Here is a 15,948-nt window from a genome sequence, read left to right on the forward strand (position 1 = left end):
TTGCCTGTATGTTCCTATTAATTAAAAGGAAAGTTAGGTAATTATCTCAGACTAAATGCCTAACTTAAAGATGAATAAATTCACATGGATTGGTTTGCACCATGAGTGCCTGTTTGCTGTGGGCCATATAGGTACTTAAATTCTACAACGGTAAAATCACTACTGGTTGAATTTAGTCCTGTCTTAATTTTTCTATCTGGTATACAATCAGCTATATTGAGAGTCCTTAAGTGTTATCATAATGGAAGTATAAATAACAATAGAATTGATATAAAAATAGTAACTCTTTGAGAACAAACTAATTCAAATGCTTTTTTTCTTTAAATGAAGCATCATTTTGGGAATAGATTGGGTAATTTTGTTGATGTGTTACTTGCTAGTTTTATGTGGAAAATTAAAATTAACTGGCCATTTCCCTGCAATTTTCTCTGGTAAACCACTCTGTCTAGAAAAGTGATTATAGGTAGAAGAAGATGGTATTATAAAATCCAAAGCTTTGATCTTGGCAGACTCCAGGAGATTCCATTAAGTAATTCAAGGGAGAGAGGTGGGTTTTGGTTGGGGTTGTTTGGGTTTTTTTTCTGTTTGGTTTCATGTTTTCTTCTGATAGGCATTCAAAGGCTACCATTTCAGTTGAAAGGGTTTAGAAACTGCTTTCAAATTGAGAATTAAAATTCAATGTTAAGTGGCTGGTTGTGCTACTGTCCTTTCAATGACTTACAGCAGGACTTAAATACCAACCTTCAGATCTATGCACTATCCCTTTGAAGGAAGTGTGTTGGTGAAGTTGAGTTTTAGTCCAATATTACTTGTAATTAGAACTTCAATTTAATTTTTTTTAAACACTGCAATGAATATGAATGAAAACTCAAAGGAGATTAATTTGGCTGCAGTTAGGCAAAGGTGAAGATTTGTAACCAGTCAGTGAGATGAAGCTGTGGTTTCTATGTTGTCCAGTTCAAATGGATGTAACCAAACTGTTAATTTTATATGTAAGAGTCACAGTCTTGCAGACCTTTACAGTTCTTATCTGCTTGCATAACTCTAAAGTGCAAAATTTTAGGCACGTAAGTTCTTCCACATGTCCGTTTGACATTCTTGAGGAAGACATTGTCAAAAATAATCATTTCACTCAACGTCTGTGGATATTAGAAAAACCCTGACTCAACATCTTTCAAAACAATTAATATCATGGCTGAATTTAGCTAAGCCTTCGAAGTATGTAAGAAAAATTTCTTTTAATTGTTTTTGATACTTACATCTATCCAGGAAGAGACATGACATAGTTACTAATAGTTAGTTACTCATTATTTGCTTTATTTTATTTTTTTTGTTAAAGATTTTCATTCTCAGGATGGTGCATAACTGGGAAATAATATTGCTCCCTGTCTTATCTCAGGGATCTTTTTCTTACATTGCTGACCAGAGCCCATAACCATAATCAACTTTTTAATGAGCGTTTGGCTAACGGAGAATATTGTGAAACAGTAGTAGGGTAAAAATGTATGTGCTCTAATGTGTGTATCTAATAATATAGGATTTTTATTACAAATAATGATATTATATCACAAAAGATTGTATTTTAGTCCATTCATGTTATAATTTGTTACCAGAAAGAATATTTATTATTTGTTAATGCTGCTTTTAAGTTCGGTAATTTAGTTGAGACAGAAGTAGAAAATTCTTGAGAGACCATTTAAAAAAGATACCTAAACTAAAATTAGATCTGATAGGGGCTCTGTGGCTTCATCTCTGTTTAATTCAGATTCAAGAATTATTTGACCTTATGAAATATGATTATTTGTTTTAATGTTTTTCCAGCTTATATTAAGTGAAATTTCTTTGCTGCAGTGAGACAATTTTTGGTGAATTAAGTACAGATTTTCATATATGTATATAGTTAAGATGCATGCTGAAATATAATGAAAAGTTTCAGGAAAGCAGTTATATTGCATCAAAGATTCAGCAGATATTACTGATTTGTAAAAGAGGAATTAATTGAGAGAATTTAGCAAATCTTAAATTAACACCCGAAAATAATCAATTACACATAATATTACTTTGCCATTTCCTAAAATTTAAAAGCTTACTATTTTTTTTGTTTGTTTTTCACTAAGCTGAATAAATTTCTCTGCAGAATCTTATGGAGGGTAGGGTTTTCTTTATTTTGTTTACATTGTGATTTTTTTATGACTTCAGAAATATTTTTGTAGTTCAAGCATTCAGTTAAGCTAGGTAATTTTCTTTCTTTTTTTGCATACTGCTTAAAGATAACACAGCATTTTTTAATGAGGTCAGTGTCTTTAAATGTTGCTTATTTCATCAGAAAACATTGTACCTTCAAGGATAAAGTATATTAAGCATTTTCTCAAAGGGTTCTGTTACATTAAAAGACTAGTTTACAAATAAATTGCTTAATCAAAGTTAATAAAAATGCTGAGAGGATTCAGTTGGGAAGAGATGTTTGAAAGACTTTCATTTAATTGTTCCTGTAAAGATGCATATGTCTAATAGTCAGATGATTATCCAGCACACAGTTGGATAAATACATCATGTGACAGGTGAGCAACTGGCTCATGGGTCAGGTGCAAAGGGTTTTAGGGAATGAGGTGAATGATATCAGACTGGTTACCTGTCACTAATGGGGTTCCACAGGGCTCTATCTTAGCTCCAATACTCTTCAACATCTTCATAAACAGTGCAGGACTGGAAATGTTTGTACTAAATGAACTTGGCTATGATGCTAAATTGGGAGGAGCTATTCACTCCCTTGAAGGCAGAGAAGCCCTGCAGATACCTCAATAAATCTGAGGACAGGGAAATCACCAACCATTGGAAGTTCAACAAGGGCAGGTGCCAGATTCTGCACCTGGGGTAGGTCAACCCTGAATGTATGGACAGATTGGGGAGGGAGAGGCTGCAGAGCAGTGCAGAGAAAGGACCTGGGGATGCTGGTCAATGGCAAGTTGAAGATGAGCCAGCAGAGCCCTGGAGCCAGGAGAGCCAACCCTGTCCTGGGGGCATCAGGCACAGCATGGGCAGCTGGGCAAGGGAGGGGATTGTCCTGCTCTGCTCTGGCTGGGGCAGCCTCACCTCCAGGGCTGGGGACAGCTCTGGGTGTCACAATAGAAGGAAGGCATTGAACTATTAGAGAGTGTCCAAAGGAGGCCACAAGGATGAAGGGCCTTGAGGGGAAACCTTATGAGGAGTGACTGAGGGCACTTGGTCTGTTCATCCTGGAGAAGGGGAGGCTGAGGGGAAACCTGATTGCAGTTAAAAATTCCTCAGGAGGGGAAGAGGAGGAGCAGGCACTGATCTCTGCTCTGCAGTGATCAGTGACAGGACTTGAGAGAATGGCCTGAAGTTGTGTCAGGAGAGCTTTATGTTGGATATTAGAAAAAGTTCTTCACCAGAGGATGCTTGGGCACTGGAACAGGCTCCCCAAGGAAAGTGGTCACAGCACCAAGCCTGAGAGAGTTCAGGAAGTGTTTGGACAATACTCTTGGGCACATGGTGCAATTCTTGGGAATAGTCCTGTTCAGGGCCAGGAGCTGGATTTTGATGATCCTTGTAGGTCTCCAGTTTAGGATATTATATAATTCTATGACAGCCATATCTTGAGTCAGTTATCTTGATAGGGGAAAAAAACAAAACCAAAGAACAAAACAAACAAACAAAAAAAAAAGAAACCAAAAAAAAAAAAAAAAAAAACCAAAAAAACCCAAAAAAAAAAAAAAAAAAAAACCAAAACCACAAAAAAACACAGCAATTCTTTAAAGAAGAAAATTAAAACTTAAAAGAACTATTTGATGAAATAGTGGATTGTATCTGTTTGGGGCTTTTTGTTCGTTCATTTGTTCTTACTTATTTTTACTTAGGGGTTTTTTCATGCTAATAGAAAATACATGTATTAGAATCCCAAAAATACAGTTTGGAGATATGTAGAAAAAGTAGGATATGTATGTATCCCACATACATGTGTGTTTGTGCATATTAACACATCTTTGTGTATATGTATGCATGTCTATAGGTTCCTATACAGTGATTAAAGTATTGCAGGTTGAAATAGGATATGTGAAATTTAAATTCATCTTGTGGCTGTTGTAGATGAAGCACCTATTGAATCTATTCAACTTATCAGCTACCTTAAAAAGGAAGAAGCTTCCTTTATAACTTTTAGTTGTATTATATCAAGGGGAAAGTGAAGCAGAGGTTAAAACTTGCACTTATGTGCCCCACATGCAAAAAAGAAGGAAAAATGTTGCCAGATGAATGTGAAATGTAAGCCTTTAAAGCTGATGCCTACTGAAGAAACATCTAAAGAGTGTTATGGAAGTAAAAAAAAAAAAAATAAAATTGTTTCAATGCAAAAAAACTACTCAAACCAAAAGTTAATTAATTACAAACAGACTGTAACAAATCCATGAAGGTTAAAAGATCCATGGAGAAATATTCATTACTATATTCTCCTCTCCAAAATGCCTTTAATGCTGATTGCCAAGAGCTAAAAGGGTGTGCTAGTAAAATAAATTTTGTGCCAGCTGTTTTTTTGTTTTTTTAATCTTTTCTTAAGCATTTGAATTGGCTCTGCACAGAGAGGAAACATTAGTTAGCTGGAAACTTCATCTGATCTTGTGTTACTATTTTCATGTTAAGTCTACACATGCCTGTGTTTTCACCAGGAGAAACCCTGGTGTGATACAGACAGCCCTCAGCATTCTCAGAGCTTCATTCTTCTCACGTCCTTCCCGTTTAGCTCCTTTGAATTTCTTTGCTGTTGTCTGTTCCACTCAATTTCATCCATCTGATTTTTCTTGCTTTCTATGCACATCCTTTCAAGACACATGAAAATCGGTTGCAGGAAGAGTACACCAGAGAAATCATTGTTGTTTGGATTATTTCTTTTCCGTGTTTCTTTGTTGATTTCACTTCAGGGACATGATGTCAGGTGAAGGCAAATAGCTCAGTGTGTGAGAGTGTCTACAGATAATCCTTCAGAGTAGAGAACTATCCAGCAATATTGTTATCAGAGACAACCTTCAATAACTCAACTTTTGGCTGATTTACAAAATGAGAAAGGGAGGTATTAACTGAGGCTACCTTCTGCAGGTCTTGCAAGCATCCATGCAACTCTCTACATTATGCTGACATCATATAATGTCCCCTTTTTCAACATACCCATTACCAATGGCCTTTGAGATCTTTTCAGTCTGAACATAAGAGTAGGAACACATCTTGCAGCAGTTTTTTCCTGTCCTCTTGAGTCAGTTTGGGTTTTAATTGTTCTCTTAGAATGCATAGGAAGCAAATCACATTTATTTATCTTTTCAGGCAAGAAAGGTAGGTGTTACACAGCTTTATTAGAATGATTATTTGATGAAGATAGATACATCCTGTGCAAAAATGCATTTGCTCTTTTAGACTTACTGTTCGTGTATTTATTTTCCATGTCTGAAACGAAGTAGATTGCTTCCCATGGGATAAACAAATTAACAATATACTGCAGTGATAAGGCTGGGATCTTTAGAGGCGTCTGGATTAAGTCTAAGCAGAACTATTGTCATCAAAGTGTTTATAAAATGTACCTTAGGTAGTAAAAAATAGCTAATATACTTATGAGTGTTTTGCCTGTATGTGAACTAGCACTAAAAGAGTTAAAGCACTCTTTGCACCTATACTTTCTGGCAGAACAACAATAAAGAATTTGGGAATCAGAAGTCCCAGCCTGTTTGGATCTCTTCTCACTTATGTTAGTCCCAAATCTTATCTTCCCAGTTTTTTTTCCAATCAGTTGTCTTCATTCACTATAATCATAACTCCCCAGCTCTTGCTTCCCAGACATTCCCAGTTCTCTCTCATCTCTGTACCTCAGTTCTGTTATCCTGTTCACTGTCATCTCTTCCTGTTTCTTTATTCCTCCACCATTTCTCTTAATTTCTGCCTGCAGTTCCCATTCCAGCTGGTTCTCAGCTTCCATTCTTGCTATTAAAGTCAGAGTAAACTCCTACTTTTGCCTATTTTGGCTCCTCTACAAATAATTTTACCCACCTCATTTCTTTGTGAATCTGTCTCCCTTGATGTCTAGTCTCTTTGTACCAGGTCTTTCAGTTACGACTTGTTTATCTTCTCTCCAATTACTTTTGTCTACCGGAGCTCATTGATTTACAAGATTTTTCTTTCTTGACCAGCTGTCCCCATTTCTCTGAAAATTGTCTCTACTCCTTTTTCTACTCTTTCACTTAAAAATTTCTGCCTTAGTCCTGGTTTCTTCCACTTCTTGTCCAAGAGTAATGCAGAGGACAGGTGTGATTTATGCCTTGCCTGCATTTTGGAAAGGCTGCCTGCATGCAGAAAAGATGGGAATTTTTCTAAGAGACAGAAGAGAGTCTCTGTTCTTTTTGATGTGTTTGCCTGGCAGAGTCCATTACAGCCTGAAGGCACTCAGTTTCATCCAGGGCATGGTCAGTGCAGTTTAACACAGAGATCTGACAAGTTCTGAATAAGGTAAAATAGCATTTCATATCATGTACATCTGCAAATACTCTGCTTTTACCACAAAAGTGTATAATGATATGTTGTATTGTGTGCAGTGCATCCTTCTTCCTGTTTTAGGTTGGATACAGCATGAGCATTGTTTATAGAAGATTGTGATATGACATCAAATATTTTTAATTGATTTTGCTATAGACCCTGCTATTTATAATGTTTGTGAAGAGCGTGTTCTTAAACATACTCCTTACAATAATTTCATAGTGCATCTCTTCACCCTCTTTTCCATAATATTTATTCTTTTCCAGAAACTTCATCTTTTTTTTTTTTTTTTTTTTTTTTTTTTTTTTTTTTTTTTTTTTTTTTTTCCCTTGTTGCTGAAGAGAAATTCAGACATTTACTTCATTCATGGAATTGATTAAATTTTTTTTTCCTGCAGTTAGCCTTGGAGGTTTTGGTCCTAAATTATTTCAGATTATGTATTTCTCAAATAACATTTGTAGCTAGAAAAAAACAAATAAAAAAACCAAAAAAACCCCAAAACAAACCCCTAGACCAAACAAGCACAAAAAACAAAAGAAAAAACCCCTAAGCATTGTTAGCTCTTATGATTTATTGCTGTACAGTGCATGTGTATATGCAAAATTGCCACTAAAGTTGTATGTAGTTCTTTATTTGTCTTTATTTAAAGGCTTCATCTGTGTAAAGGAGCAAAAGAAAAAATTAGCCATATACTTAAATATGCATTTTTATTTTTAAGAAGTATGAGAGAGAAAATGTTTTAAAAAACTTTCAATGAAAAAGAAAGCCAACTAAAAGTATTAAATCTTTTTTTCTTTTACTACACAAAATGTAATAATAAGAACAAAAGACTAACTATCTATTTATTATATTTTCCACCTGTTCTTACACACCAGGAAGAAGATGGGGCCCCTTTTACTTCTAATAATTTGCCAGTGTGCCATAAGCAGTGTCAAAACACACAGTGTTTCAAAGCCCAATATAATTTTACTGATGGCTGATGATCTTGGTATTGGAGACCTGGGATGTTATGGGAACAGAACCTTAAGGTAGGATGATGTTTTGGTGGAGACATAGCTTTATATTTATTTTTCAGTGGATTTTTAAAATTAAAAATGCCAGAACATTTAGGGGTTTGATTAAGTTTTTTTATGAGTAACCAAAGTTAATAACTTTTTCCAGAGATTTGAATATTCAATCCATTTTTTCTTTTTTTTTGACCAAAGACTTAGCTAATGCATTTATCCTTCTAAAAAGTTGCATTATAAACAGAGGACTGAGCAACAAAGCAGATAAGGGTAGCCCTAGAGAACTAAAGCATAATCAACAATTTTCTTCTACAATATACATGACACAAGTACTATGAATTAAACATATTTTGAAGCACTCATGATTTGGGACAAGCTTGTTGTTAACTAATTGGAAATAAAGAGCTGATACTTGCCCTTAATTTATCTTCATATAGTAGTCCATATATTAATTAGAACAAATGTTAATACACTTGAATAATTCATCAGTGTGCCCTGGGATGTTTCTTGCTACCAGCTTAGATGTGATGGTTGTGTAAAGAGAGCAAGTGATATCCAGCCATTGTGTTTCAGTGGTGCACAGTTTTTGACAAAGTTAAATAAAACATTCAGACTAAAAGCACTGTTCAGTCAAATGTGAAATGCTCTTGTTCCTGCTGATGTTAATTAGAAGTAAAATCTTCTCATAACTCAGAAAAAAAAAAAAATTCAAGTTACAGCTTCTGGTTTTAAACAGAGGAGAATATATACAACATTGTTGCTTGGATCACTCCCCTCACAGGTGCCAGAACGACCTCAAAATCTGTATTCTCTGCTGGGAGAATTTGGAATTAGATTTTTGGAATATGATGAATTTTCATCTTACTGATTGTTATCAGTAGGTGACTTTACAGACAGAAAATAATTCCATTGGAAAATTAGTGTTTCTGATTATTCAGACTTAGATGATGGGAGCACTAGTGTGCCTTGAGGTCACAATCATTAATCTCCAGGGTCAGAGAGCTATTAGAGCATGCTGAAGCTGCTGGCCAGTCTGCATTAGTAATTTATATCTGTAGAACCAAGGACACAGGATTTCTTCCTGCAGGAAGCAATTTTAATCTGCATGATGAGCCAGGCCACAGACAAGTTTCCCATACAGATATGGAAGCTAGGTTGTGCCCCTGGGTCTAATACACCAGTCATAATCATGTCAGACATAGATATTGTTAATATAAAGCATAACACAGAGTCATAATAATTTGAATCTCTTCTAATAGCTTATAGCACACATGACATTATCCCTACCCCAAAAAGCTTTTGCTGGGGAGAGACAGAAGAAGCACCAAGTAGGGAGCAAGGAAGCACAACCTTTCTCTCATCTCTCTTGCCCTCATTACTAAAGCAAAAAGGTTGCAAAATTACAGTTCAGGTCAAGGAACACATTAAAAAGGATTGCAATATTAATGTCCAGATGTTGCAGTTTAACACTGACCATGAAGAATAGGAGAAAGTGAGAAAAAAGAATTTTGCTGCAAAATTATGGTGTTTCTGTTCAGACACCTAATGTAAAAAAATTTGACATGATAATATTTGGAATTGCAACCCCACCACGCTTTGGATAATTTACATACAATAAATTTTAACTGGATTTTCCTGATAGTTCTTGCCTCAGATGCCATGTGCTTACCATCCTGTATCCAAATAATCATCTCTGCATTTTTTTTTTTTCACCTGCTTGTGTTTTTCCAGAACCCCTAATATTGACAGGCTAGCAGAGGAAGGAGTGACACTTACTCAGCATTTAGCAGCATCTCCACTTTGTACTCCAAGCAGGGCAGCTTTCCTGACAGGGAGATATCCTATAAGATCAGGTAAAATCCCATCACTTTATTTATATATAAATATAATATTTAGTTTACAGTAAACTGTATGCAGGTTGGGGTTTTTTTGTTTGTTTTTTGTTTTTTGTCTTTTTGTTGTTTTTTTTTTTTTTTTTTTTTTTTTTTTTTTTTTTTTGGTCTCGACTTTCTTGATTTGTTTATCCTTACTAGGTTAGATAATGGTAAATGATCAGTCCTTTCAGTGACTAATCAAGCTCAGCAGAGTTAGTCTACATTTGAAATATTTCATATATATGGGGAATTTCCACATTTCAGAAGAGTTGACACAAAAGTTTTTTTAGTGAGTAAAAATTTTTTTTGCATAATACTGTCAAAGCAATCTAACTGTGGTTATTTAATGCCAGCCATGCCCTGGGTTGCATCAGGCACATCACCAGCCAGGCAAAGGAGGAGATTGTCCCAAGCTGCTCTGTGCTTGGGTGGCCTCTCACCTCAATGCTGTCTGCACCAAACCTGACAGAGTTCAAGTGTTTGGACAATACTCTGAGGCACATGGCATGACTCATGGGGATGTCCTGTGCAGGGTTGGATGTTGAATTCAGTGGTTCCTGTAGGTCCCTTTCAGCTAAGCATATCTTGTGATTCTCTGTGATTCTGTGAAATTCCTCAGCTATTCAGTGACCCCAGGCCCTTTGCCTCCCTCCACTGTTGCATTCAGGCTGCTCCGACTGTGTTGGTGGACAGTGCAAGTATTGAACACCACAAAGATCTAGAAAGACTCAGTGGAAGAACCTAATGCAAATACTTATTCTCAGACATTTCTATTTCTGCTAAACTTTTTTTGTTTAGACAAAATGTTGGATTTGTGTTTTGATTATTTTGCAGGGGGGAGGTAGGGGCAGGTTAGTTCATTTAGGTACTCAAGTTGCCCTTAAAACTGGGAAGAAGGCAAAAAATCACTCATCTATTTGAAGTGTTATTTTTGTTCCATATCTACCCATACATAGTGTTAAGTATCCATGCTTTTAATTTCTCATACTTTTAAAGTACCTGACCCAAAGCCTATTTGAGTCAATGAAGATCTAGTCTGTTTATTTTAGTGTGCTGGGACTGAGCCTCTCAGTGCTTAGCCATGCAACTTTAACATTCCCTTAACATCATTTTTAGCAAGGATCATTATACATTAATCAGATCACTTGTTCATTAGTGATAAAACATCCTGTCCTTGCTTCTGGGAATGAAAGCAAAGCAAGACTCTGGAGCCTACTTGATACGTTCGTGCTCACTCATATCAAGTAACAAGCTTCTGCAAAAGTGCCAGCTAATATAACTTGTTAAATTTTCCATCACATCCATCTGCACAGGAAAAATTTATATACCTGTTAGAGATATATTGCTGTTAATATTTACTGTAGGTAAAGTCACAGGTCACTTTCCATTATGTTCCCTGTTCTTATTTCTGAAAAATTAGTGTTTGAACTAATTTTTTTCTTCACTGATCAGGTCTCAGACATACTTAATCATTTCCATGTAGGTACAAAAATTGAACTTTGTCTTACTTAATTTACAAAATTTCTAAATATGTATTTCTTCCAAATATCACTGAAGAACTGGTAAAGGCTTATTACAGAAGACACTAGAATAATGATATGGAAAAAATGTTAGAAATATAAAACCCTTCCTAAAAGAGCTGAAGAAAAAGATTCCAAAATGTGTTGGATGAGACACAAGCTCAGAGAAAGGTAATAATTAAAAAAAGATAAATCATGCCTCTGTACTTTCATTCTGTTAACCTAACAAAGTTACACTGATTTCAGTTACAAGAGCTTGAAATATGTAAAAATAAATACAAATAAATAAAATAATATATGACTAAAGCTATCTGAAGCATTGATCAGCAAAACTATCTGGGGTGAAAAACTGAACTCAGCACTTAAAGGGTAGGTTGAGCTCTCTTTAATAAACCAGTCTAACAAGTCTTTTTCTCATGTAACCACAAGGGATGCCTGAGGGAGGATTCTGGTTGTCTACATCAGTCATGTAACTTGGGCACTGTAATCATCCAGTTGCATAATTTAGACTTCCTGAAGATACATCTGCACAGATTTGCATAGATATTCTCTGTTCTTACTGTCTATTTTCAGTGCCAGCTCTCATCTGGAATCCTAGTAATCTAATTTTCATGAACCTCAGCTCTCAAGTTCCTCATCCTGAGAGCAGTTTATAAGCTCATTTGTGTTTCTCAGACTCTTAGTGTATAGAAATTACTGTGCCTTATTTAGATATTGTCCTGTTAGCTGTACCTGATGCTCCTTTAGTGCACTCTGCATGCATTGGATGATGTGTCTTCATGCCACTGGAGCACCCCATCACTGCTGACAGCTCAAGCCCTCTATTTACAGGATCAGATTCTCTCCTGCTCTTTCTGACCTCATGACATTTACATGCCCAGCAGTAAGACTGCCTCTATTTCAATATGCCTTCTCTCAAAAAAACTTAAAGGCTTGTAGAAAACGACGTATGAGGACAGGGGAAATTCTCAAAGTAGAACTTGAGAATGGTATCACTTGGTCTTCATCTTCCTTCCCTCTCTATGTATAAGAAAAATATATTATGCAAGCTCAACTTCTTAAAATTTTGGTGTACCTTCAAAAATCTGCAGAAGGGGCTCCAGCTGTTCATGGGATGGCTGACCCCATGATTATAAGCTCAGAATTGGTTTTCTACACATCTAGTTTCTGGTATCAATGCAAAAAAGACCCGACTCCACTAAATGAATGATTGTATCTTCCAGTTGCAACACTTAGTATCTGATTGTAATATGTCATTAAAGTGGTACCACCTAAGGCAAAAAAGTGCATGCAGAACTAATGAATTGAAATTCTTTCTTTGTATTATCCTAGTCTCATTAATTTTTATTGCATTTAGGAATGGCTGCCTTCTCACGAGTTGGTGTCTTCTTATTTTCTGCCTCTTCTGGGGGACTTCCTTCTGAAGAAATAACTTTCTCCAAGCTCCTGAAGCAGCAAGGTTATGCAACAGCTCTAATAGGTAAAATTGCAGACATGCGCAGCACTGTTTTCTTTCATTTCAGTGAAAAGAACATTACCTTCCCATACAGGCTTTTAAGGGCCTGCATTAAGCTTTTCTCCCCCACAACATAATGAACTTATTTTTCTGGAACAAAGCTGAGCACATTCCCATGCCCATGTGAAACACTAGTCAGGTAAGTACATCAAATTGGCTTGTGTAGTTTTGCTGGGTGCTGAAGAAACATGATGAACAAACAGAAAATTAGTTAAGCTTTTGAAAAGTTTTCACTAAATAGGAGTTTTGATTACACCTGAGAGACAATGAGGGATTGATCACAGGGTACAAGTCAGCACTATGGTTGTTTTCATTTCACCAGTGTTCAAATTCCCATAAAGTAAATAACACTGTACCTGGGCTACCATCTTAGTCATCAGACAGAAATAAGTGTTTCTAGGAAATTCTTCATATTATTTGGTACATATTTAATATAAAAATGTATTTCTTTCTCATGATAAAGATAATTCAGACAACTGATTGCAGCATAAATATTCAGTGATGGCAAAAGGAATTGTATTAGATTAATATTAAATAGAATTGCAATTAATATCATAAAAGTTAATATCATAACATTAAAGATGCCTGATTTTTTTTTTCTTAATTTGGCCACTGACTTATTCCACACTGCTTATATTTTAGAAGATTCTTGTGAAGTTCAATTTGTATTATGTAATGTGTTTCTGTACTGGAATTGCCAGGGAATAGTTGTGCAGAGAACATCATACTGGGATATTGCTAAATTAATTTAGATGAAGGATGCATGCAATTTGTTTTTTAAATGAAACACAAACTTGCAATTATGAGAGTAATTTTTGTTTAAAAAAACCATGCTGTTAAGCACGGCTAACAATTCATACAACGGTTCAAAAATTGTCTGTATTATGTAGATATACCAGAGTCAGTGTTCTAACTAAAATCCTACTTAGCTATACCCCAGTCTTATAAAGCATAAAATCCCATGATTTCCTGAAACAGTGAAAATAAAAAACCATAAATTCTTATCAGAATTTATTTATTGTAGGTGTATTGAAACTATAGTACAAAAAGCTGTTCATTATTTGTCATGTTCTTTGTAGACTTAATTCCTATTTCTCCATATTCAATTTTTTTTTTTTTTCTGTTTGTAACAAGCACAGTAATAAAACTCATTTTCTGGGGCTGACCTAGTTACTGTTCTTTTTTTAACTACTTCTGCTGCAACATGACAGCTTGCCACTTAGATCTCCAGAAGTTATCTCCATGATGCTTAATGAACAGTTCTTCCAAGTGGCCTGAATGATAGCTATGAGACCATAACATGTAATATTACCATATCCTTAGAGTATAATGAAGGTTTCCAAAAATCAAGAAGTGCATTAAAATTAGGGATAAAGCATATGTAAATGACAGAAAGAAAAATTATGTAGATTTGAAGACTAGATAGGCAGTCTGATTCACAGCCAGTCCATTTTCTGCTTTTCTGGTATTCTTGTCACGTCATATTGGTCTAGGTCAGGGAGACTTTGCTTGGTTCAATCTAACTCGGCAGTTTCCAAAAAATTAATTGTGAAATCCTGCACCAATGATGAAGTGGCATAAGGGGAATTTGAAGCCTTTCTGTTCCTCAAGCCCGTAGTGTCATTTCTGTTTTTTTTTGCCAATCTCCTCTCTAAGGACATTATTTTTCTTCCCTAGCTGCATTTTTGTTTATTTTTAATTTTTTTCTCCTCTGAATATATTCTTCTTTTTGTTTGATATGCCCCAAAATATATTTTAGCTATAAATCTTCTTTATATATACACTTTTCTACCTCATTGTTTTCCCATGTGATATGAACAAGGTGACAACCAATAGATCTGTCAGGAGAGCGCACAATCAGATCTGCAACAAAATCAAGTTCTATCAAAAAAAGCAAATGCATATTTCACCAGTGGGAAGAAATGCTGATGTTTTGTTGGAAATAGCTATTCATAATTCCCCTAGCTATTCAAAAATTCACCTTCAATTTGATAGATAGTATTTTAACTACTGCTATACTCAATTACAGTTGAGTAAAGGATAATTTTTCCTCACTATTGATATCCAATTTGTTGTCCAGCATCCAGAGAAGTTTGAAATCCACCTATGTAGCTTATCTCCAAAGCTGAAATACTAATTGATAACTTCTTCCAGAATGAAGTATTATGATGTTTGGACACATCACAGTAGTAAAGTGTCCAATTCAAGATTGACTGAGCCTATGGAGTAGAGTTAGTATAAGAGTTATTCATAAAATAGCTTAAAATCTGTCCATGTTAATACTATATGCACACACAATTTTAATAATTTTGTTGTGTACTTCAAATAAATATATTTCCTTAAAAACATAAAATATTTCTGTTTGCATCTTGCTCCACATCTTGTACCTTGTCATTTATCTGAAAAGCACAAAATCTTTTCAAAAGAAATATATCATCATATAAAAATCAGTCTTCATGTTGCTTCCTTTTTCACTATCTGAGGGAGAAATACAGATGAAACATGGATTTCTGTAGTGTCCTTAGGATTCCCTGTGTTCTGAGAAATAGATTTTCAAGTGAAGTTTCTTGGCTGAATGGGACTTGCCTCTCACTCCCACTTGCCTTTCATTGCATTGCTTTCACTCTGCAGAAATCTTAATTGTGGCTGACAGAGAGGGGAAAAAGCCTAGGTCTCAAATTATTATGGTACTCATAATTTACAATTAACAGCATAAATTTCACTCAAAAGCTTGGTAGAATCTGCTGAAATGCTTATGATGCTTGTGTGAAGTGTCCATTCTATGAAGCATCACTTGGCATAGAGATGAGAGCATTTTGCACTGCTCTCAGATTCAGAAGGGCCCCAGAATCTAAAGCACATTACAGTAATCTGTTCAAGCACTAGCTCAAGGCAGGGGTTATTGTCACAAGGATCGAAACAAAACATGTATTGTGGGCCCAGTCATCACTTGCTTTTTCAGAGTAGTGCAGGATCTATCAAAGCCTTCTACCTCCCCAGCCATTTGAGAATGGCAATTGTCTCATTCCGTCACACCTGCTGATATAATTTGAACTGGGGCTTCTGTTGCTTTTCCTGCTAATCTGATCTCTGCTTTGTTTGGCTTAAGTTGCTTCTCAACAAATCTTTTTCTGAGGCCCAAGTTCGTCTTGACATTGAACAATTTGTTGTGCTTGCTAAAGTCCTTTCGATAAAAATAGGAGCTATATTTCCCCCTGTCCTAATTTGTTATTGCAAGGTTTTTCTATCCTGGATTGTACTTGAGATTCAGTTAAAAAAACCACTACATATCATAATAAGCAACCCTTAAGGCATAATTAATTTGTCTGAGTTTCTTTTTTTGTATTTTCTTACTGAATTATAGGTGCTTTGAGATTAAAATATCAAAAAATTTAAAATTAAAGCCTGCAGATCATTTGTGTTCATGTTCTACCTTTAAATCACTTATTTAATTTCATGAGAGTTGTTTCATGCTCACTTTTTTACACATCTGGCTTTAT

The 15,948-nt window shown here is 35.4% G+C and overlaps 1 protein-coding gene across 9 annotated transcripts in view; it reads left to right on the plus strand.

The window, feature by feature from the left end:
* Positions 1–15,948, plus strand: part of STS (steroid sulfatase) — a 112,292-nt gene that overhangs the window by 17,694 nt on the left and 78,650 nt on the right. For 8 of the 9 annotated variants that reach the window (XM_079311637.1, XM_079311634.1, XM_079311636.1 and 5 more), the window contains 3 exons: positions 7,407–7,559; positions 9,270–9,391; positions 12,290–12,412. In XM_079311637.1, coding sequence (XP_079167763.1) covers positions 7,414–7,559; positions 9,270–9,391; positions 12,290–12,412 — 391 coding nt within the window. In that variant the 5' untranslated portion in view covers positions 7,407–7,413. The remainder of the gene's footprint in view (positions 1–7,406; positions 7,560–9,269; positions 9,392–12,289; positions 12,413–15,948) is intronic. The other variant, XM_079311640.1, reaches the window with a different exon arrangement.

The sequence above is a fragment of the Erithacus rubecula genome, assembly GCF_903797595.1.
Source record: "Erithacus rubecula genome assembly, chromosome: 1".
In the NCBI taxonomy this organism is placed as follows: Eukaryota; Metazoa; Chordata; class Aves; order Passeriformes; family Muscicapidae; genus Erithacus; species Erithacus rubecula.